The 22,176-nt window shown below is 51.3% G+C and overlaps 1 protein-coding gene across 1 annotated transcript; it reads right to left on the minus strand.

The window, feature by feature from the left end:
- Positions 1–212: 212 nt before the first annotated feature.
- F2 (coagulation factor II, thrombin) lies at positions 213–20,780 on the minus strand. Its single transcript, XM_033207820.1, has 14 exons — positions 20,522–20,780; positions 19,976–20,139; positions 19,285–19,309; positions 18,992–19,042; positions 16,194–16,299; positions 15,961–16,097; positions 13,293–13,607; positions 12,842–12,970; positions 12,632–12,758; positions 11,309–11,476; positions 10,638–10,811; positions 9,901–10,082; positions 598–668; positions 213–456 (listed from the first exon to the last, which is right to left on the minus strand). The coding sequence occupies exons 1-14, from the start codon at positions 20,598–20,600 to the stop codon at positions 313–315; spliced, it is 1,872 nt and encodes a 623-aa protein (XP_033063711.1). The 5' UTR covers positions 20,601–20,780; the 3' UTR covers positions 213–312.
- Positions 20,781–22,176: the final 1,396 nt, after the last annotated feature.

The following is a 22,176-nucleotide window of genomic DNA, read 5'->3' on the forward strand; positions in this document are numbered from 1 at the left end:
TCTGAAGATGGTGGATTCTTTTGGGACAGGATCTCACTCTGTCACCCAGGCTGGAGTGCTGGGCTCAAGCAACCCTCCCACTTCAGCCTCCTGAGTGCTGGGACTACCGGTGTGCACCAGGTGGTGGATTCTTAAGTCTTCTTTATCCAGCAGTCTTACTGGCTCTTCCTGAGCCCAGAGAGCTGCCCATGAATAGCACTGGGAGCACTGAAGCTCGTTGAGAGTCACTTTTATTGGGAACCATAGTTTTAGAAACAGCAAAATAATTCTTTCATTGGATTGGTTCCAGGAGCCCAGAATATGAGTGGCCCCCTAATCTCCAAACTCATCAGTGACCTTCTTTATCCACTTCTTCAGGCGGAACACGTGTGTGTAGAAGCCATATTTCCCATCCCGGTCACAGCCTTCACCCCATGAGACGATGCCCATTTGATACCAGCGTTTGTTAAAGGGGTTCTGAAGAAGAAAGATGAGGTTTCCAATAGAGTCAAGTTCAAGGCCACATCAGTATTCCCCTGCCAGGCAACTGTTTCTAGATACAAGTTTCTCCCCATCCCCAGATGAGTTCACCAGGCTCTGGGCTTTAGAGAAGCTTACCTTCATGACAAAGGGTCCCCCGCTGTCACCTTCACAGGCATCTCCTCGTTTCCCTTCATCAGGCTTGTAACCTTGAGAGAGAACAGCCATCCGTGCTCAGGAGCATAGCTCATAGCCCAGCCACGCCCCTTCATGAGACACAGCTGGTGACAGTCCACTTACCCCTCCAGTCATTCTTGCTCTCCTCACTTCCTCACCCTACACATCCAGTCCTAGCAAATCTTGTCGGCTCTACCTTCAACATAGATCCCAAATCCAACCCCTTCTCACCATTTCTAGCTCCAGCTCCTGAACCACTAGTTTCCTTCATTCTTTGCCTACCTACAATGTATTCTCCACCCAACAGGCAGAATAATGCTTTTAAAAAGTTGGACCAGGCCAGGGGAGGTGGCTCATGCCCAAGCCGGGTAGATCACATGAGCTCAGGAGTTCAAGACCAACCTGGGCAAAATGGCAAAACCCTGTCTCTACAAAAAATTAGCTGGGTGTGGTGGCACATGCCTGTAGTCCCAGCTACTTGGGAGGCTGAGAGAGGAGGATCCCTTGTGCCTGGGAGGTTAAGGCTGCAGTGAGCCATGATCGTGTCACTACACTCCAGCCTGGGTGACAGAGTGAGACCCTGTCTCAAAAAAATTAATAATAAAAGACCAAGAAAAATTTAAAAATTAAAAAAAAGTTAGACCTACAAGTCTGATGAGGATAATAGTAGTAGTTTGTCTTTACCCAAATCTCCCCATGTAACCTCTACAAACAATACAGAACGACACTAACAACAATAAAACCTACACAGAAAATCCACACCTTCGCCAGGTGCTGTGGCTCATACCTGTAATCTCAACATTTTGGGAGGCCAAGGCAGGCAGATCATGAGGTCAGGAGTTTAAGACCAGCCTGGCCAACATGGTGAAACCCTGCCTCTACTAAAAATACAAAAATTAGCCAGGCATAGTGGTATGCACCTGTAATCCCAGCTACTCGGGAGACTGAGGTAGGAGAATTGCTTGAACCCAGGAGGTGGAGGTGGAGGTTGCAGTGAGCCGAGATTGCACCACTGCAGTACAGCCTGAGTGACAGAACAAGACTCCATCTTGAAAAATAAAATAATTAGCTGGACATGGTGGCATGTACCTATGGTCCTAGCTATACGTGGGAGGCTGAAGCAAGAAGAGGATTGCTAGAGCCCAGGAGTTCAAGGCTGCAATGAGCTATGACTGTGCCACTGTACTCCAGCCTGGGCAACACAGCAAGACCCTATCTGGAGAAAAAAAAAAAAAAGCTAGCAAGAGAACAGCAAAGTAAACCAGACAGAAACATAAGAAAACTTTTTAAGAGATAAAAGCAGAAATTAATGAACCACAATAGAAAAATAATAGGCCGGGCCAGGCGTGGTGGCTCACACCTGTAATCCCAGCACTTTGGGAGGCTGAGGTGGGCGGATCACAAGGTCAGGAGATGGAGACCATCCTGGCGAACACAGTGAAACCCTGTCTCTACTAAAAATACAAAAAATTAGCCAGGCATGGCGATGTGCACTTGTAGTCCCAGCTACTCAGAAGGCTACGGCAGGAGAGCTTGCAGTGAGCCAAGATCACTGCACTCCAGCCTGGGTGACAGAGCAAGACTGTCTCAAATTAAAAAAAAAAAAAAAAAAATGGCCGGGTGCAGTGGCTCACGCCCGTAATCCCAGCACTTTGGGAAGCTGAGGCAGGCAGATCACGAGGTCAGGAGTTCGAGACCAGCCTGGCTAACATGGTGAAACCCCGTCTCTACTAAAAATATAAAAAAATTAGCCAGGCATGGTGGCATGCACCTGTAATCCCAGCTACTTGGGAGGCTGAGGCAGGAGAATTACTTGAACCCAGGAGGTGGAGGTTGCAGTGAGCTGAGATCACACCACTGCACTCCAGCCTGGGCAACAGAGTGAGACTATGTCTCAAAACAAAACAAAACCAAAAAAAAAAGAAAAATAATAGGCCTAATACTTTCATAAATCAAATCCCTAGGTATTTGTTTTGAGAAAATCGGCAAACCATTAGCTAATTTACTCAAGAAAAATAAGATATTACAAATACATAAAATAAGATACCAAGGGAAAAAATTAGAATACATTGCAGCAGTCAAGAAAGATACAATAGGCTGCGTGCGGTGGCTCACGCCTGTAATCCCAGCACTTTGGGAGGCCGAGACGGGCGGATCACGAGGTCAGGAGATCGAGACGATCCTGACTAACACGGTGAAACCCCGTCCCTACTAAAAATACAAAAATTAGCCGGGCACAGTGGCAGGCGCCTGTAGTCCCAGCTACATGGGAGGCTGAGGCAGGAGAATGGCGTGAACCCGGAAGGCGGAGCTTGCAGTGAGTGGAGATTGCGCCACCGCACTCCAGCCTGGGTGACAGAGCGAGACTCCGTCTCAAAAAAAAAAAAAAGAAAGAAAGATACAATAATAGACTTGATGGCCGGGCGCGGTGGCTCAAGCCTGTAATCCCAGCACTTTGGGAGGCCGAGACGGGTGGATCACGACGTCAGGAGATCGAGACCATCCTGGCTAACACGATGAAACCCCGTCTCTACTAAAAATACAAAAAATTAGCCGGGCGAGGTGGCGGGCGCCTATAGTCCCAGCTACTCGGGAGGCTGAGGCAGGAGAATGGCGTGAACCCGGGAGGCGGAGCTTGCAGTGAGCTGAGATCTGGCCACAGCACTCCAGCCTGGTGGCAGAGTGAGACTCCGTCTCAAAAAAAAAAAACCAAAAAACAAAAAAAAAATAGACTTGAACAAATAGTAAGACATTTCTTATCCTTGGATAAAATGACTCAATATAAAAACTATGTCTATTCTTCCAGTTAATTTATTAAAGTATCATAATCCCAATAAAAATACCACCAAGCTTTTTTTTTTTTTTTTTTTTTTTTTTTTTTGAGACACAGTCTTCAGTCGCCCAGTCTGGAGTGCAGTGGCGCGATCTCGGTTCACTGCAAGCTCCGCCTCCCGGGTTCCCACCATTCTCCTGCCTCAGCCTCCCAAGTAGCTGGGACTACAGGCGCCCGACGCCACGCCCGGCTAATTTTTGGCATTTTTAGTGGAGACGGGATTTCACCGTGTTGGCCAAGATGGTCTCGATCTCCTGACCTTGTGATCCGCCCGCCTCGGCCTCCCAAAGTGCTGGGATTACAGGCGTGAGCCACCGCGCCCGGCCACCACCAACTTTTTTTATAGACCTAGATATATTGATACTACAGTTCATATGGAAAAACAAACATGTAAGAATTGCCAGGAAAACACTGGAAAGAAAAACTAAAAAAGAACATTAGCCTTCCCAGCTATGTATGCTAAAGCCTCTATCATTAAAACAATGTGACGCTGTGCACAGACAACAGACCAGGAGAGCCAAGTCAAACGTCCAGAAACATACTCATCCCTAAGCATACTCTATCCATAGAAATCTAGAATGTGGGGCTGGGCACCGTGGTTCATGCTGGTAATCCCAACACTTTGGGAGGCCAAGGCAGGAGGATCACTTGAGCCCAGGAGTTCGAGACCAGCCTGGGTAACATAGCAAGACCCTGTCTCTACAAATCAAATAAAATTAGCTGGGTGCAGGAAAAAATAAAACTAAAAACTAAAACCTAGGTCAGGTATGATGGCTCATGTCTGTAATCCCAGCAGTTTGGGAGGCCAAGGCGGGAGAACTGCTCAAGCCCAGCCAGGAGTTCAAGATCAGCCTGGGCAGCATAGGGAGACTTGTCTCTATTTCAAATAAATAAATGAAAATAAAATACAATCTAGAACGTGATAAACATGAAATCTCAAATCACTAGTTCATAGACTTTTTTTTTTTTTTGAGAGGGAGTCTCACTCTGTCACCAGGCTGGAGTGCAGTGGTGCCATCTCGGCTCACTGCAATCTCTGCTTCCCGGGTTCAAGTGATTCCCCTGCCTCAGCCTCCCAAGTAGCTGAGACTACAGGCGCACGCCACCTGGCTAATTTTTTGTATTTTAGTAGAGACAGGGTTTCACCATGTCGGCCAGAATTGTCTCGAACTCCTGACCTCATGATCTGCCCACCTCGGCCTCCCAAAGTGTTGGGATTACAGGCGTGAGCCACCATGCCTGGCCAGACGGAGTTTTTGCTTTTATTGCCCAGGCTGGAGTGCAATGGCGGGATCTCAGCTCACTGCAACCTCTGCCTCCCAGGTTCAAGCGATTCTCCTGCCTCAGCCTCTTGAGTAGCTGGGATTATAGGCATGCGCCTCCACGTCTGGCTAATTTTGTATTTTTAGCAGAGACGGGGTTTTTCCATGTTGGTCAGGCTGGTCTTGAACTCCCGACCTCAGGTGATCCGCCCGCCTCGGCCCACCAAAGTGCTAGGGTTACAGGTGTGAGCCACCGCACCTGGCCGATTTTTTTTTTTTTTAATAGAAACAGGGTCTCACTCTGTCGCCCAGGCTGGAGTGCAATGGAGCGGTCATAGCTCACTGCAGTATTGAACTCCTAGTCTCAAGCAATCCTCCTAACTCTGCCTCTCAAGTAGCTGAGACTACAAGGCACATGCCACCATGCCCAGCTAATTTAAAAAAATTTTTTTTTTTTTTTTTTTTTTGAGATGGAGTCTCACTCTGTCACCAGGCCGGAGTGCAGTGGCGCCATCTCAGCTCACTGCAACCTCTGCCTCCCGGGTTCAAGTGATTCCCCTGCCTCAGCCTCCTGAGTAGCTGGGACTACAGGCGTGTACCACCACACCTGGCTAATTTTTTGTATTTTAGTAGAGATGGGGGTTTCACCATGTTGGCCAGGATGGTCTGGAACTCCCGACCTCAGGTGATCCCCCGCCTCTGCCTCCCAGAGTGCTGGGATTACAGATGTAAGCCACCACACCTGGCCAGGAAAAGTTTATCTAACTCTGATTCAAAATCCAGATTTAATAAAATAAATGATAAATTTGACTACCTAGTAATTATTTAAACTACATGGCCAAAAAAATTATACATGAAGTTAAAAAAACTGACAAATGGCCAGGCACAGTGGCTCAAGCCTGTAATCCCAGCACTTTGGGAGGCTGAGACGGGCGGATCACGAGGTCAGGAGATCGAGACCATCCTGGCTAACACGGTGAAACCTCATCTCTACTAAAAAAATACAAAAAACTAGCCGGGCGTGGTGGCGGGCGTCTGTAGTCCCAGTTGCGCAGGAGGCTGAGGCAGGAGAATGGCGTCAACTCGGGAGGCGGAGCTTGAAGTGAGCTGAGATCCGGCAACTGCACTCCAGCCTGGGCGACAGAGCAAGACTCCGTCTCAAAAAAAAAAAAAAAAAAAAAAAAAAACTGACAAACTAGGAGAAAACATTTGCAATGTATATCACAAATAAAGGCCTAGTATAAATGTGAAGAACTCACAAAAATTGATAAGAAAGGGACCAAAAAATGGGCAAAAAACCATGAAGAGAGAATTCACAAAAAAATTATATAATACAAATACTAGCCAGGCACGTGCCTGTGGTCCCAGCTACTCAGGAAGCTGAGGCAGGAGAATCACTTGAACCAGGGAAAGTGGAGGCTGCAGTGAGCCAAGATTGCACCATTGCACTCCAGCCTGGGTGACAAAGCAAGACTCTGTCTCAAAAAAAATAATTATATAAAAACGGTCCTTAGGCCAGGCGTGGTGGCTCATGCCTGTAATCCCAGCACTTTGGGAGGCCAAGGCGGGAGGATCACGAGGTAAGGAGTTCGAGACAGCCTGGCCAAAACTGTGAAACTCTGTCTCTACTAAAAATACAAAAATTATCTCGGCACGGTGACTCGAACCTATAGTCCCAGCTGCTTGGGAGGCTGAGGCAGGAGAATCGCTTGAAACCCGGGAGGTGAAGGTTGCAGTGAGCCAAAATCGTGCCACTGTACTCTAGCCTAGGTGACAGAGGGCATCTCAAAAAAAAAAAAAAAGGTCCTTAATCATACAAAAAGATGTTCAACCTCATTTTTTTTTTTTTCTTTTTTTGAGACGGAGTCTTGCTCTGTCACCCAGGCTGGAGTACAGCGGCACAATCTCTGCTCACTGCAAGCTCTGCCTCCCAGGTTCATGCCATTCTCCTGCCTCAGCCTCCCGAGTAGCTAGGACTACAGGCGCCCACCACCACGCCCGACTAATTTTTTTTGTATTTTTAGTAGAGATGGGGTTTCACCATGTTAGCCAGGATGGTCTCGATCTCCTGACCTCATGATCCGCCCGCCTCAGCCTCCCAAAGTGCTGGGATTACAGGCGTGAGCCACCGCGCCCAGCCACAACCTCATTTTCAATTTGAAAGCTGTCCATTAAAACAATTTTGATGTACTATTTCTCACCTCTCAGATTGGTAAAAATTTAAAACTGTGACATTCTTTTGGCAAGGTTGTGGGGAAACAGGCATTCTTATACACTGTGATAGAAATGTAAACTGCTACAACCCTTATGGAAAGAAATTTTAAAATCTCTAAAAAATGACATACATGTTTGCCTTTTGACCTAACAACTCTACTTCTAAAAATTTCCTAGGAGAGGCTAGGCATGATAGTTCACATCTGTAATACCAGAAATTTGGGAGGCTGAGTTGGGTGGATCATTTGAGCTCAGAGTTCAAGACCAGTCTGGGCAACACAGTAAGACCCAGCCTCTACAAAAAATACAAAAATTAGCTGGGCATGGTGGTGTGTGCCTGTAGCCCTAGCTACTCAGGAGGCTAAAGTGGGAGGTTGGCTTGAGTTCAGGAGGCAGAGGTTGCAGTGGGCCGAGCCCAGCCATAGGATTGGTTTTAACAGTGTTATGGATGGAGGATTTTGAAACTATAATCTAGTATTGCTCAAATAGGCAAATGCATTACAGATAATGGGGGTCAGGTTTCTTACTGTCAACAGAGAGAGTTACAAATATGGCAAATGAAAAGCTAAAATTAATCCTGTGGTGTTAGAATGGAATTGGAGGTTTCAGTAGGAACTCACGGTTTTTTATATAGATGAGAGATATTGGTATATACATCGTATAATTTTTTTCTGGTCCTGTCCACTAAGAGAGCCTAGAAGTAATGACATCCCACTAGCAATGTGCACATGCCAGCACCCAGATCTCAGTTCTAAATTCCAGTCTCCACTAGAAGGGTTCCCTGGAGAAATGGCTGCTTCCAACAGTACAGTCAGGAAAGTAGGATTAACCTGAAACATCTTGTTATGCCAGAAAGTAAGAAAGTACTCAAAGAATGACAGAACATCTCCCCAAGTCACAGAAGCCAGCTTGAAGGGACTCCCACTGGCCAAACTTGGGATCATCTGAGCATCAAAAAAAATAACAGTAGTAACAACGTATGGCCTGGCACAGTGGCTCATGCCCGTAATCCTTGGGAGGCTGAGGTGGGCATATCACCTGAGGTCAGGAGTTCGAGACCAGCCTGGCCAACATGGTGAAACCCCGTCTCTACTACAAATACAAAAATTAGCTGGGCATGGTGGTACATGCCTGTGATTCCAGCTATTCGGGAGGCTGAGGCAAGAGAATCGCTTGAATCTGGGAGGAGGAGGTTGCAGTGAGCCGAGATTGTGCCACTGCACTCAAGCCTGGGTGACAGCAAGGCTGTGTCAAAAAAAAATTTCTGGGTTTTAATATTTGTACTGTGGTTATATAAGAGAACATCCTTGGGTTTTTTTTTTTTTTTTTTTTTGAAATACTTAAGTATTTATGGGTAAAAAGAAACCATATTCACGATTTGCTCTCAAACTATGCATATATATATATAACTCCCACACATCCACAGAATGGAGGACAATCTGGATGACAGTATACAGGAAATCTTTGTATTATTTTTGCAACTTTTCTGTGAGTCTGAAATTACACTAAATTTTTATTTTTTACTTTTCAAGTCAGTCAGATCTTTTTTTTTTTTTTTTTTTTTTTGAGATGGAGTCTTGCTCTGTCACCCAGGCTGGAGTGCAGTGGCCAGATCTCAGCTCACTGCAAGCTCCGCCTCCCGGGTTCACGCCATTCTCCTGCCTCAGCCTCCCGGGTAGCTGGGACTACAGGCGCCGCCACCTCGCCCGGCTAGTTTTTTGTATTTTTAGTAGAGACGGGGTTTCACCGTGTTAGCCAGGATGGTCTCGATCTCCTGACCTCGTGATCCGCCCGTCTCGGCCTCCCAAAGTGCTGGGATTACAGGCTTGAGCCACCACGCCCGGCCCAGATCATTTCTTAACCTGCCTCAAGCCCCTCGATAACTTCCCATCTCATTCAATAAAGTCCTTCCAGGCCCTAAAGGAAGTGGCTATCCTCTGCCTGGCCCCTTCTCTCCCCTCACCCACTGCTGCCCCTCCTCAGCACCCCAGGCCTCCCTACTGCTCCCCAGATAAGACAAGTGTGCTCCCACCTCAGGCCTTTGTGCCTGCCATGCCCCCAGCCTGAGGTGCTCCTCCCCTAGACATGCTGCTCACTCTTTCCTTCCCCTCTTCCAGTCTCTGCCCAGACATCACCTTCTCAGGGAGGCCTTCTCCAGCCTTCTCTGGCCACCTGATTGATTGATTGATCGATCGATTGATGGAGTCTCACTCTGTTGCCCAGCCTGGAGTGCAGCTCACTGCCCGAATTCAGCTCACTACAACCTCCGCCTCCTGGGCTCAAGCAATTCTCCTGCCTCAGCCTCCTGAATAGCTGGGATTACAGGCGTGCGTCATCATGCCTGGCAAATTTGTGTATTTTTAGTAGAGACGGGGTTTCACTATGTTGGCCAGGCTGGTTTCGAACTCCTGACCTCAAGTGATCTGCCCGCTTCGTCTGGCCACCCTATTTAGAAGCCCACCTCATCAGCCCTTCTCTCTCCCTGTGCTTCATTTTTCTTCACAGCACTGGTCAGGGACTGCTGTTTTAGATCTGTTTACGGATGTGCCCTCCTCCTAGGAAGGAAGCTCTCTGAGGGCACAGACATTGTCGGTCTGGGTCCCTGCTGTATACCCTAGAACACTGCATGGAAGGTAATAGGCGCTCGATAAATATCTGCTGAGTGGTTGAATGAATGGCGTTTCCCCACCCGCAGCCTCTTGCTGCTACTTGAGCTCACATAGAGTGAACACTTCACTGGTGACTGATACTATGCCAAATATATTAATATATGCTACTTCATTTAACCCTCCCATAACCTTATGGGATAGAGACTTTTACCTCCATTTTACAGAGGAAGAAACTGAGCCACCAAGAGGTTAGCCAACTTGCCCAAAGTCACATGCCTTGAACCCAGGCACAACTCAGTCCTCCCAACCTGGGCCCCACTGTTTCCTCAGCCCGCCCCAGACTTGCCAGCACAGAACATGTTGTCAGTGATGCGGATCCGAGTAGAGTCCTTGCAGACCGACCGCTCCACGATGGGCAGGTTCACCACCTGCAGGACGCTGGGCTGCACCTTACCAACGTTGGCTGTCCACGTCTCCTTCAGGTTGCCCCAGCCTGTCACCCGCCCCTTGTATCCAGCCTGGAACAAGCTTTGGGGAAGGAAGAAGGGCCTGGTGAGAGCCAACCCTCGCAGGAGCCGCCTGGCCCCAACGCCATTTCTTAGAGACCAGAATCTAAAACGTCCGTGCTGGCTGGGCACGGAGGCTCATGCCTCTGGTCTCGGCACTTTGGGAGGCCGAGGCAGGCGGATCACTTGAGGTCAGGGGTTTGAGACCAGCCTGGCTGACACGGTGAAACCCACCAGTCTCTAGTAAAAATACAAAAATTAGCCTGTAATCCCAGCTACTCAGGGGGCTGAGGCAGGAGAGTCGCTTGAACCCGGGAGGAGGGGTTGCAGTGAGCCCAGATCGCACGACTACACTCCAGCCTGGGAGACAAGAGTGGAACTCCGTCAATAAATTATTTATTATGTTTATTTAACATAAATAAAAAATAAAATGCCAGTGCTGAAAAGAACTTTTGGGTTCACTCCAAGAAACTGAGGCCTGGAAAAGGGAAAGGGGCTCCTGCAAGGCTGCCTGGTATCAGAGCCAGGCCCAGAACTCCGCTTCTGCCCCTCAGCTAATAAGCGTCTGGTGGCCCACCTGGCTGCCGTCTCCCTGTCGGGCAGGCACACAGGGTGGATGTAGTCGCTGAAGGTAACGGGCTTCTTCAGCTTCATCAGGGCAATGTCCCGGTCCAGGTTCTCCCGCCAGTTGTACCTGGGGTGGATGTGGATCTTTTCCAGCATGGATATCTTTTCAATGTTTCGCTCATACCTGCAGAGACCCCAAGAGAGAAATGGAGAAGCCGCAGGTTCACCCAGCAAGGGGCAGGAAACTGCCTGCCCTTGGGGTCTGAGAGACAGGGTGTCCTGCAGGCCACCAGGGAGGGGAGAGGGCTGGCTCCTGCCGTGGCAGCCCCCTGGCCATTTCTTCCTGGGCCTAAAGCCGTGCAGGGCTTTGGAGTCAGACAGTCAGGAGGACAGGGACAAGGGCACAGGCTGCACGCCCTGGTCCAGACAGACTCTATTTTCAGAGACTCCCACATGGGCCATATCCTGGTGTTGGAGGGCCCAGGAGACAGATTTCTCCCCTCTAGCTCCAAGCCTCAGTCAGGACATGACCAAATGGACTTTCCAGCAGAGGCTGCCGAGATGTCATATTCTGGGAGGTATACAGAACATCCCACGTGTCCCGGAGCCACCAGGGCTACTCATGATCGCTCTGGAGGACTCAGACCCCTGCCAGACACCCACAGGCCACCAGTTCTGTACCTGGTGCGGGAGTGCTTGCCAATGCGCACCAGAAGGTCATTCTCAGTGAAGTTCTTGTCCCAGGGCGGGTATAGGAGGCAGTGGGCGGCAGTGAGGACCCAGCGGTCACTGATGAGGCTGGCCCCACACAGCAGCTCCTGGGGACTCTTCCGGAAAAGCATCACCTGCCTAGGAGGGGGAGCAGGAAGCATTAGGAGCTGAGGGTGAAGGGGCTGCCTCTACACCAGCCCTAGAAGTAGCAAGTCCAGGGTCTAAGAATCCAGCTGGGCAGAGCTGCCTCCGGGGCCCAGATCCAAGCTTGGCTGGCTGCCCTTGGGGCCTGGAGCCTCCATGTGATGCTAAGGGACTGCCTCACACTTTTTTTTTTTTTTTTTTTTTTGAGACAAGGTTTCCCTCTTGTCACCCAGGCTGGAGTGCAATGGTACAGTCACAGCTTACTGAAGCCTCAACCTCCCGGGCTCAAGCGATCCTCCCGCCTCAGCCTCCTTAGTAGCTGGGACTACAGGGATGGGCTGCTACACCTAATTTTTGCATTTTTAGTAGAGACGGGGTTTTACCATTTTGCCCAGACTGACTTTGAACTCTTGACCTCAAGTGATCTTCCCTTCTTGGACTCCCAAAATGCTGGGATTACAGGGGTGAGCCACTGCGCCTGACCTGCCTCCTGCTTTTTGTACTCCCTTACTAGGTCCTTCCAGTCCAGAGTTCACAGAGCGTAGCCCAGCTCTGGAATCAGAAGAACTGGATTCAAACCCATTAGCAGTGTGCGGAGGTGAGCCACCAGCTCTGTGAGTCTCAGCTTTACCATCTGCTTAGAAGTAAAGCACCCATGGGCCAGGTGTGGTGGCTCACGCCTGTAATCCCAACACTTTGGGAGGCTGAGGCAGGTGGATCACTTGAGGTCAGGAGTTCAAGACCAGCCTGGCCAACATGGCGAAACCCTGTTTCTACTTAAAATAAAAAAATTAGCTGGGTGTGGTGGCGCAGGTCTGTAAATTCAGCTGCTCAGGAGGCTGAGGCAAGAGAATCGTTTGAACCTGGAAGGCAGAAGTTGCAGTGAGCCGAGATCACAGCAGTGAGCCGAGACTGCAGCATTGCACTCCAGCCTAGGTGACAGAGCAAGACTCCATCTTAAAAAAAAAAAAAAAAAAAAAGAAGAAGTAAATAACCCATCTCATGTGGCTGCTGTGCGGAGTTGGTGGGATCCTGGATGCTCAGCTGTTGTCATCTGTAAAGCCCGGCATGTGGGCAGGGCCTGAGGTGGGGGGCCATCAGCACACCTGCCCCCAAGAGTGAAGGGTAGCACAGGGATCCGGGACACACCAAGGTGACATGCCGATCTCTGCATCCCAGCCCTCCACAATGCGCCCGTCGATGTAGGATTCCAGGAGTTCTCCTTCAGTTTTGTCCTCCAGCGACTTCTTCTCAAATAGAGGTCGCAGCCCACAGTCTGCAGAGCAAGCCAAGCGGTGAGGGGCAAGTCCTGGCCACCAGCCCCACAGCCCCGTGTCCCTCGGATGCCTACTACCTCACCTGCTTCTCCCAAGCCGAAGGTCCTCGGATCGAAGAAAGTCTGGTACTCACTGGTGGCGGTACGCCCTTCGATGGCCCTGTCTGGGTCCTCACCCAGCCCATCTCCTGTCTCCTCATCCACGGCCTCCTCTGTTGGGACCCAGGCACCGGCTGGGACTCGGCTGGGCCATTCCTCACCCATCCCCTAGATCCCCCCAATTCCCCTACGGGCCTTGGAGGCCGTTTGGTGCAGAGGTTAAGCGTGCATGCACAGTTGGGCTACTAGGCAATAACCTCCTGGGGCCTCAGTGTACTTATCTATGAAATGGGCACAGGACCTTACCCCTACCTGGTTACTGTAAGGCTGTAATGAGCACACTCAACGTGGTAAGTGTTCGGTAAGCAGAAGCAACTGTTGTTATTCCCACCAGGATTTGTCCCTGCATCTCAGGCCCCTACCCAGGCAGCTCACCACAATAGTTGAGGTCGCAGTACTCAAAGTCACCAGGCTTCCCAGCCACATAGCACCACACGCCCTCCTCATCCCCGTCTGGGTTGCGGCAGAAGTTCTCCACCAGCTGCACGGTCGAGTCGAAATCCTGGTGCTTGCTCAGGGCCTTGGCCTGCGCGCTGGCCCAGGCTAGGCAGGGGAGCCCATGTGTGGTCACTGCCAGGCTCCCCTGGTACTGCCGCCCCCGATCAGGCACACACTGCTCCGACGGAAGTGACAGATTCACACTGGCGCCTCTGGAGCGTGGAGTCATCGCTACAGTGACTTGATCCTGGCCTGGTGGGTGAGGGGTAAGGAGGCAGCAGAGTGAGTGAGACCACACATGGACCGGAACAGAGAGGGATGTGAACCCCGGTCTTGCTGCTTTCTGCCTGTGTGACCTCAGGTTACTTAACCTCTCTGGGCTTCTGTCTGTCCGCCTTTAAAGGGGTTACTAATGCCACTCTTGCAGGCTTGTTGAGAAGATTAAACAAAATATACAGCGTGTCTGGCACATAATAAACCAGAGATAATAACCCGGTTTGGCCTGCTGGGCTATCTGTAATCAACTGGTAGTGGCTGCCTGGGGCTGCTGGAGGAGTCTGTGTTTTTATGGTGGCACAGCAGAAAGCTTGCTGGGATCACTAAGCTGTTCACCTTGATAGGTCAATTTCTGCAAGCCTGCAACTTATTTATCATCAGTGTGTGCGCATGTGTATGGGGGTTGGGGGGTAAATGGTAGCTGTTTTTGTTAGGATAAACTTGCTATAAGACCAATCCCAGGGGCCAGCTGCAGTATCTTACACCTGTAATCCCAGAAATTTGGGAGGCTGAGCAGGGCAGATCACCTGAGATCAGGAGTTTGAGATCAGCCTGGCCAATGTGGAGAAACCCGTCTCCACTAAAAATACAAAACTTAACCAGGTGTGGTGGCATATGCCTGCAGTCCCAGCTATATGGGAGGCTGAGGAAGGAGAATCGCCTGAACCCAGGAGGTGGAGGTTGCAGTGAGCCAAGATTGTGCCACTGCACTCCAGCCTGGGTAACAGAATGAGACTCTGTCCAAAAAATAAAAATTAAAAAAAAAGCTGGGCACAGTGGCTCACCCCTGTAATCCCGGCACTTTGGGAGGCCGAAGTGGGAGGATCACAAGGTCAGAAGTTTGAGATCAGCCTGGCCAACATGGTGAAACCCCGTCTCTACTACATAAAAAAAATTAGCCGGGAGTGGTAGCGCACACCTGTAATCCTAGCTACTCAGGAGGCTGAGGCAGGAGAATTGCTTGAACCTGGGAGGCGGAGGTTGCAGTGAACTGAGATCGCACCACTGTACTCCAGCAGCCTGGGCGAGGGAGTGAGACTCTGTCTCAGAAAGAAAAAAAAAAGACCAACCCCAGCAACGAGCAATGGACCCGACAGGGATGCCTAGAGAACAAAGAATACCAACCCATGTTTGTGGGCTGGTAACCGGCACAAATTCTTTACCCTGGCTGCATCCACATCCTTTGCTCTGTGATTTTACAGGCTGAAGTGTAGTTTACCTCTTGACCCTAGCCTTGAACATACACTTGCTCTGGCCAATGGAACGTGAGCAGGGCTGACTCTGCCTGTTCTGAGCCTAGGCCTTCAGGACAGAAGATGCTTTTCTGTTCATTGTTTTCTGTGTCTGTCATCAGCATAAGAAGAGTTTTTCCAGGTACTGCTGTCTTTCAGCCTCAGCCCCAGCATGAATGCACGTGGAGCAGATCTAGGCCCAACACTCAACGAGGAACCAGGCTCAGCTGGACCCATTATTTGAATCAGAGCCACCCAGCCAGGGCCAGCCTCTGTCAGTTGACTCTACAGACGCATCAGCGAGTGCAGCTGAGATCAGCAGCGCCACGCCCGCCAACCCTCATGGGAAAAAGAAATGCTTATTGTGGTCTGCCTTGGGGAAGGGTAGCTGTAGCTACTTAACACACCAGGGAAAATAATAATGACAGAATCCTGCAGGGCCAAACTGCACAAGGCTTGCTCTGTGATACTCAGAACAGGGCGTGTGGACTGAAATGGCTAGGGAGGGCTTCCCGGAGGGAGGAGTGCCTTGATCAGAAAGGAGGCATGTTTGGAACGAGCCACAGCCTGGACCATAAGGAAGTCAAGAGTGGGAAGCGGGAGGAGGAGGCTGGTAGATCCCCCACTCAGATCCCGATTCCCTGACTTCACTGAGCAACAGGCACAGATATGATCTGAATGACTGATGCCAGCTCTGAAGGTGGTCAGAATCTTTTTTTTTTCTTTTTTTGAAACAGAGTTTTGCTCTTGTCATCAAGGCTGAAGTGCAATGGCACGATCTCAGCTCACTGCAACCTCCGCCTCCCAGGTTCAAGCGATTCTGCTGCCTCAGCCTCCTGAGTAGCTGGGATTACAGGCACCCGCCACCATGCCTGGCTAATTTTTGTATTTTTAGTAGAGATGGGGTTTTGCCATGTTGGCCAGGCTGATCTCGAACCCCTGATCTCAGGTGATCCACTTGCCTCAGCCTCCCAAAGTGCCGGGATTACAGGCGTGAGCCACTGTGCCCGCCAGCATTCTTGGTTCCCATCCCAGGCTGCCAGGCCCCATGAAGCCCCTGGGCCTTGACCATGGGCCACCCCCCGGCCCCAGCTCACCACAGACGGGGATGCTGCATTCCTCCCTCCTCACAGTGGGGTCTGTAGTGTAGCACCAGGGTCCTGTGGTGCTGCCGTCGGGGTTGCGGCAGAAATTCTCCTGCAGGTCGGCCCCGGGATGGGTGGTGGAGTTGATTCTGGAACAGGAAATTGCCCAACAGGAGGCTGTTGCGCACGAGATATCCTTGCTCCCTGTTCTCAGCCCCTGGTGGGAAGGCCGGCCTCTCACTCACTCAGGCTTATGTGGGTAGCGACTCCTCCATAGCTGGCACTCAATGCCTGACCGGGTGATGTTCACATGTCCTCGGTAGTTCGTACCCAGACCCTCAGCACAGTTACCTGCGGAGACCCCACCCCGGTCAGCCTTGGAGCCTGGGGACTTATTTCCTCTCTCCCAGCAAAGTTCTGTCTATCCCCCGCCTCCAAGCTCATGCAGGTCCACAATCCTTAACCTGCATTCACCCAGCCCTTCCTCCTCTGCATCCAGTAGTTCTCCCATTCACTCAACAGTGGCCGCCAAATATTTGCTGAGTGCCTACCATGTGACAGGCACTGTCGGGTGCTCAGCACACATCAAACAATAGGACAGTCACAGCCCTGCCCTCATGGAGCTGTGGAGCTCCCACATGGAGCTTCCATTCAGTGGCTTCTCTTGGCCAGCAGGATGAAAAAGTGACCAAGGCCTTTTCATCTGGCCCTGGTCTACCTGTCCCTGCTAGCTTGGCTCCTCGTGCCTCTGGGTCTTTCCACGGGCTGTTTCTTCTGCCTGGAATGCCCGCTTGTTCATCCATGCATCCCACGAGGCCAGGCAGAACTCTGCCTCTCCTGGGAAGTCATCTCTCGTTCTTCTGGCAAACCAGACACTCATTTTCCTGTGTTCTCTTGGTGCCTTAAACGGAACTTTTCTTGCAATCACTTTATTTAATTATTTATTTTTTGTTTTTATTTATTTATTTTGAGATGGGGTTCTGCTCTGTTGCCCAGGCTGGAGTGCAGTAGCACGATCTCAGCTCACTGCAACCTCTACCTCCCAGCTTCAAGCAATTCTCCCCCCTCAGCCTCCCTAGTAGCTATGATTAAAGGCACGTGCCAACACGCCCCAGCTAATTTTTGTATTTTTAATAGAGGTGGGGGTTTCACCATGTTGGCCAGGATGGTCTCGAACCCCTGGCCTCAAGTGATCCGCCCACCTCAGCCTCTCAAAGTGCTAGGATTACAGGCTTGAGCCCACCCGGCCGCAATCACTTTAATATTTTGTATTTTTGTTCTCTTTTGAGATTGTGAATTCCTTGAAGGCAGACTGTATTTGATTCTCTTAAAATCCCCAGCACCTGATATAGTACCTGGCACATAGCAGGAACTTCCCAAAATATCTGTTGAGTATGTAATTTAACAAATGAGGCCGGGCGCGGTGGCTCACGCCTGTAATCCCAGGAGGCCGAGGCTGGTAGATCACCTGAGGTCAGGAGTTCATGACCAGCCTGGCCAACATGGTGAAACCCCATCTCTACTAAAAAATACAAAAAATTAGCCGGACATGGTGGTATGTGCCTGTAATCCCAGCTACCCAGGAGGCAGAGGCAGGAGAATTGCTTGAATTCGCTAGGAGGAGGTGGCAGCGAGCTGAGATCCTACTGCGGCACTCTGCCTGGGCGACAGAGCAAGACACCATCTCAAAAAAAAAAAAAAAAAAAACAGGGCTGGGCGTGGTGGCTCACGCCTGTAATCCCAGCACTTTGGGAGGCCGAGACGGGCAGATCACAAGGTCAGGAGATCGAGACCATCCTGGCTAACACGGTGAAACCCCGTCTCTACTAAAAAATACAAAAAACTAGCCGGGCGAGGTGGCAGGAGCCTGTAGTCCCAACTACTCGGGAGGCTGAGGCAGGAGAATGGCGTGCACCCGGGAGGCGGAGCTTGCAGTGAGTCGAGATTGTGCCACTGCACTCCAGCCTGGGCTACAGAGTGAGACTCCGTCTCAAAAAAAAAAAAAAAAAAAAAAAAAAAGTACGGCAGCCAGGTGCGGTGGCTCACACTTGTGTTGAGATGGGAGAATTGCCTGAGCCCAGGAGTTCAAGACCAACCTGGGCAAAAAAGGGAGCCCCTGTCTCTTACAAATAAACAAACAAATAAACAAATAAAGAGTTCCAAGTAATGGAGCCTTTTGTCGTGCTAAAGGTACCTTCAGAATGCAGTGCAGGAGGGAGGGTGCTCCCTGAAGTCTCAGCAAAAGTGGCGACATTTGAAGCAGTCCTTGAAGGACAGGGAAGTATTCAGTGGGTGGTGATGGTTGCTCCAGAGGAAATCGACAACATACGCAAGGCCAGGTGCTAGAAACACCTTGGCACGCTTAGGGAAGTCCTTGGTGTCAGAGCAGCTGGGGGTTTGGGTCCCCGTTTGGTGCAATGACACCTAAAGCTAGAAGGGGAATGTGACATCATCAGAGCTCTGACTAGGTTGGGGCAGAGACTCGGGTCAGGCAAAGGAGAATGAAGCCTTAAACATGAATTCATGGCCAGGCACAGTGGCTCACGTCTATATTCCCAGCACTTTGGAAGGCCAAGGCAGGTGGATCACGAGGTCAGGAGTTCAAGACCAGCCTGGCCAACATGGTGAAACCCAGTCTCTACTAAAAATACAAAAATTAGCCGGGCGTGGTGACGGGCACCTGTAATTCCAGCTACTTGGGAGGCTGAGGCAGAGAATTGCTTGAACCTGGAAGGTGGAGTCTGCAGTGAGCTGAGATCGTGCCACTGCACTCTAGCCTGGGCGACAGAGTGAGACTCTGTCTCCAAAAAAAAACATTAATTAATCCATTCATTCATTCATTCGTTCCTCCAACTTGAATCATCTTACTGCATGCCAGACACAGATCCAGGTACAAAGACACCTCTTGACCCCAGGAATGGGAGCAATGTCAGACACTGGGGACCGCCTCGGCCTCCACTTGCCACACTCCAAACCCACCCCTGAGCTCTTCTCTCGGGCTCCCCTCCATGTCCTGACCCCCAACCCCGTGTCAGTTGCTCACCTTCCAGACATGCAGCGAGCGTATCTCGAGACGTCCTCGCCGTCTCACAAGCTGGAAAAGACCCCGGTGTTTACCCTTGTGATTGGGGTATAGCCAGGATGGGCTGGAGTCAAGGGTGGATGGGATGTTGGTGAGAAACAGAGAGATGGATGGACAGATGGGAGGGACGGAGGAAGGAGTGGGGAAGGGGTGGACAGGTGGATGGCTGGGTGCAGCAGAAGATTCTCCAGGTAGAATTCTCTCACTGGGGTCCCAGGCCTCCCTTCCTGGGGCAAATCCTTCCTGGTGCTCACCTGTGTACTTGGCCCAGAAAGCGTCCTGAAAAACAAGGGCTGGGAGTGAGGCTACGGCAGCTCCTGTTTTGTGTTTAGTAAACGTCATGTCTCCTCCTCACACTTTCCTTTACCCTGGTCACGCAGGGGGCAGGATCTGGGGAGGTTTGTGGCAGAGTTTCCTACTTTTGTTTCCAAAAGGAGAAGAATATTTGAGGATAGGGGAGTTTCTCCAACACACACACCGAGACTGAACAAGAGGGGGAGATGGGAGGAGAGGAGGCCGTGGGACCCTGGCAGAGCCCTATAGACAGGGAAGGTGACACAGAGCTCCAGGAACACTGAGTCTTGAGTCCGGGGCTTGTGGAGGCCTCCCCAGAGTCCCACCCCTCAAGGGTGGTGCAGGAGGCTGCTGCTGAGGAGGCCATGTGGACACAGAGCCCCAGGGCAGGCGGATGTCTGAAGACTGTGGAGGCCTCCCCACATCCTGGAGCCACACAGGACCCCGGAACCTTGACAGAGTCCAGGCACAGGGACCCCCAGGAAAGGCTGAGGCCGTTCCTCTAGCCAGCCTCGTGAGGAGGGGCTCAGAGTTGAAATGAAGCTGTGAGCGGCGAAGGGGCTGTGGCGTTCCTCGCTTGCTTCTCTGTGGAAGTGTCTAGAGTTGGGCCCGCTCTGAGGCCCTGGAGCCGTCCAAGCAGCCCAGGCTCACCGTGGCCGTGGAGGACTCCAGAGCCTCGAAGGCCTCCTCGTAGCTGCACGTTTCCTCCACGCACTCTCGCTCCAGGTTGCCCTTGAGCACCTCCTCCAGGAAGCCGTTCTTGGCTCGCCGGACCCGCTGGAGTAGCGACAGCGCTTGCTGAGGAGCCAGGAACACTGCAGTGGGGGGGTCATGGGACAGCGGCCTCAGGAGCAGGTGGTCTTGGCCATTGCAGGGGCAGGAAGCAAGCCCGCCCTCCCCTGCTGGCTTCTTAGAGGGGCTGTCTGGGCTGGTGGAAGTGCCTGGAAGGCTGCTAAAGGTGGCCCCCTGTGCCCCTCCTACACTGCCCCTTGCCCCCAGCCTGCTCCCCATATTGGAAGAGAGAAGCAGCCCTTCTCTTTCCAGCCCTGAGCTCCTGACTTCTTCCCCAAGCTGGCCGCCTGGGGCTGAGACCTACCTAGGGGCCAGCTCCGTGTGCTCTGTCCAGCCAGGAGACCCAGGCCCATGGGCCCACACCCCAATCCTCCAGCCTGTTCCAGGCTGCAAGCACCCCCTTACCATGCTGGCTGTGCACAAGGCTACACAGGGCAGCCAGGGCCAGGCAGCCAGGCAGCTGCAGGCCTCGGACGTGCGCCATAGTGTGTCAGCTCCTGGGTCACTGAGGAATTGTCTGTCCTGACCCCTCTGGGTTAATGTTGAACTAACATGAAGAAATCAGCGGAGAGGGTGAGGTCAGAGGGTCAGGGCCATGGGGACGGGTGGGTAGATAGTCCTCCTGTCTACCCATGCCATCTGAGAGGACAGGTCCTTCTGGGACCAGGGACAGATGGTCTAGGAGGAGTCACAAAAAAAGGTCACTGTCACCCCCATCTCCCATCCTCCCTCTCTGAGACTTAGCCCATTCTGGCCAGTGGGGCTACGAGACTTTCCTGGAGCTCCTTCCAATCCTAACATACAGTGGTGGTTGCTTTTCATCTCTGCGTGCAACAGTTTCCTCATCTGTACAATGGGAATAATACTTTGTTGCGAGGACTAAAGGAGATTAGGAATGGAAAGCCATGGAATATTGTAAGTTCTTAATAATCAGATCTGCGCATATAGGCCAATGTGGGGGTTTGTGTAATCACAATACACAGATATCAAAAATAGAGACAAAGATAAAAGGTGTGGCCTGATGGAAGTTGCCCCTCGCCTTGGGATGCACCAGGAATAGGAACAGCCAACATTTGCCCAAGCCTCTCAGCCACTGGAGGAGGGGCCCATTTCTCCCCCTTCCTGTCTGGGGTGCCTGGAGGTGTGTTTGTGTGTGGCAGCTGCCTGGAAGGAGGAGTCAGGTCCAGGGACTCTTGGGCCTTTGGTCTATCTTCTGTCACCTCCCAGGACCTGCGCCTGTCCTGGAATAGGGGCTACTCCAAATCCCTGGGTCTCCACTGCATGGCCCTCCTTCTCCCTGGCTGCCTGCCCCAGGCCAGGCCTAGCGAGGCTTCTGGTCCTACCCTGCCTTCCACCCAGCCTTACTCCTGTCCCTCCCCTGCCTTCCACCCAGCCCTGCTCCTGTCCCTCCCCCATTTCCTGTTTGTGGTACCCAAAGCAAATATTAGTTCTGGGTCTAAGTAGGGCAGAGGGACAAAGAGCAGGAACATGGGGAGGCACAAGTTCTCGCCTCACCTCACCTGTCCTTTGGGCCCAGCTGTTTGGGGTCTAGACCAGGTCATGTGTGGGAACAGGGAGTGTTGGCAGAAAAACTGGGGACCAAGACTCCCACAAACACCTTAATTCCTGGAAGGCCCATTTCTTATATATTTTCATATACATATTTTTAGGCCAGGCACAGCGGCTCACACCTGTAATCCCAGCACTTTGGGAGGCCAACAAGGCAGGATCGCTTGCGGCCAGGAGTTTGAGACCAGCCTGGGCAACATAGCAAGACCCTCATCTCTACCAAAATAAAATAAAAATTAGCTGGGAATGGTGGTGCATGCCTGAAGTCTGAACTACTGAGGAGGCTGAGGCAGGAGGATCACTTGAGCCCAGGAGTTCCAGGCTGCAATGAGCTATGATTGCACCACTGCACTCTAGCCTGGGTAACAGAGTAAGACCCTGTTTCTTTTACTTTCTTTTCTTTTTTCTTTTTTTTGAGATGGAGTCTGGCTCTGTCACCCAGGCTGGAGTGCAGTGGAACAATCTTGGCTCACTGCAACTTCCATCTCCCT

Source organism: Trachypithecus francoisi, unplaced genomic scaffold (genome assembly GCF_009764315.1).
Source record: "Trachypithecus francoisi isolate TF-2019V2 unplaced genomic scaffold, Tfra_2.0 Lachesis_group8, whole genome shotgun sequence".
Taxonomy (NCBI): Eukaryota; Metazoa; Chordata; class Mammalia; order Primates; family Cercopithecidae; genus Trachypithecus; species Trachypithecus francoisi.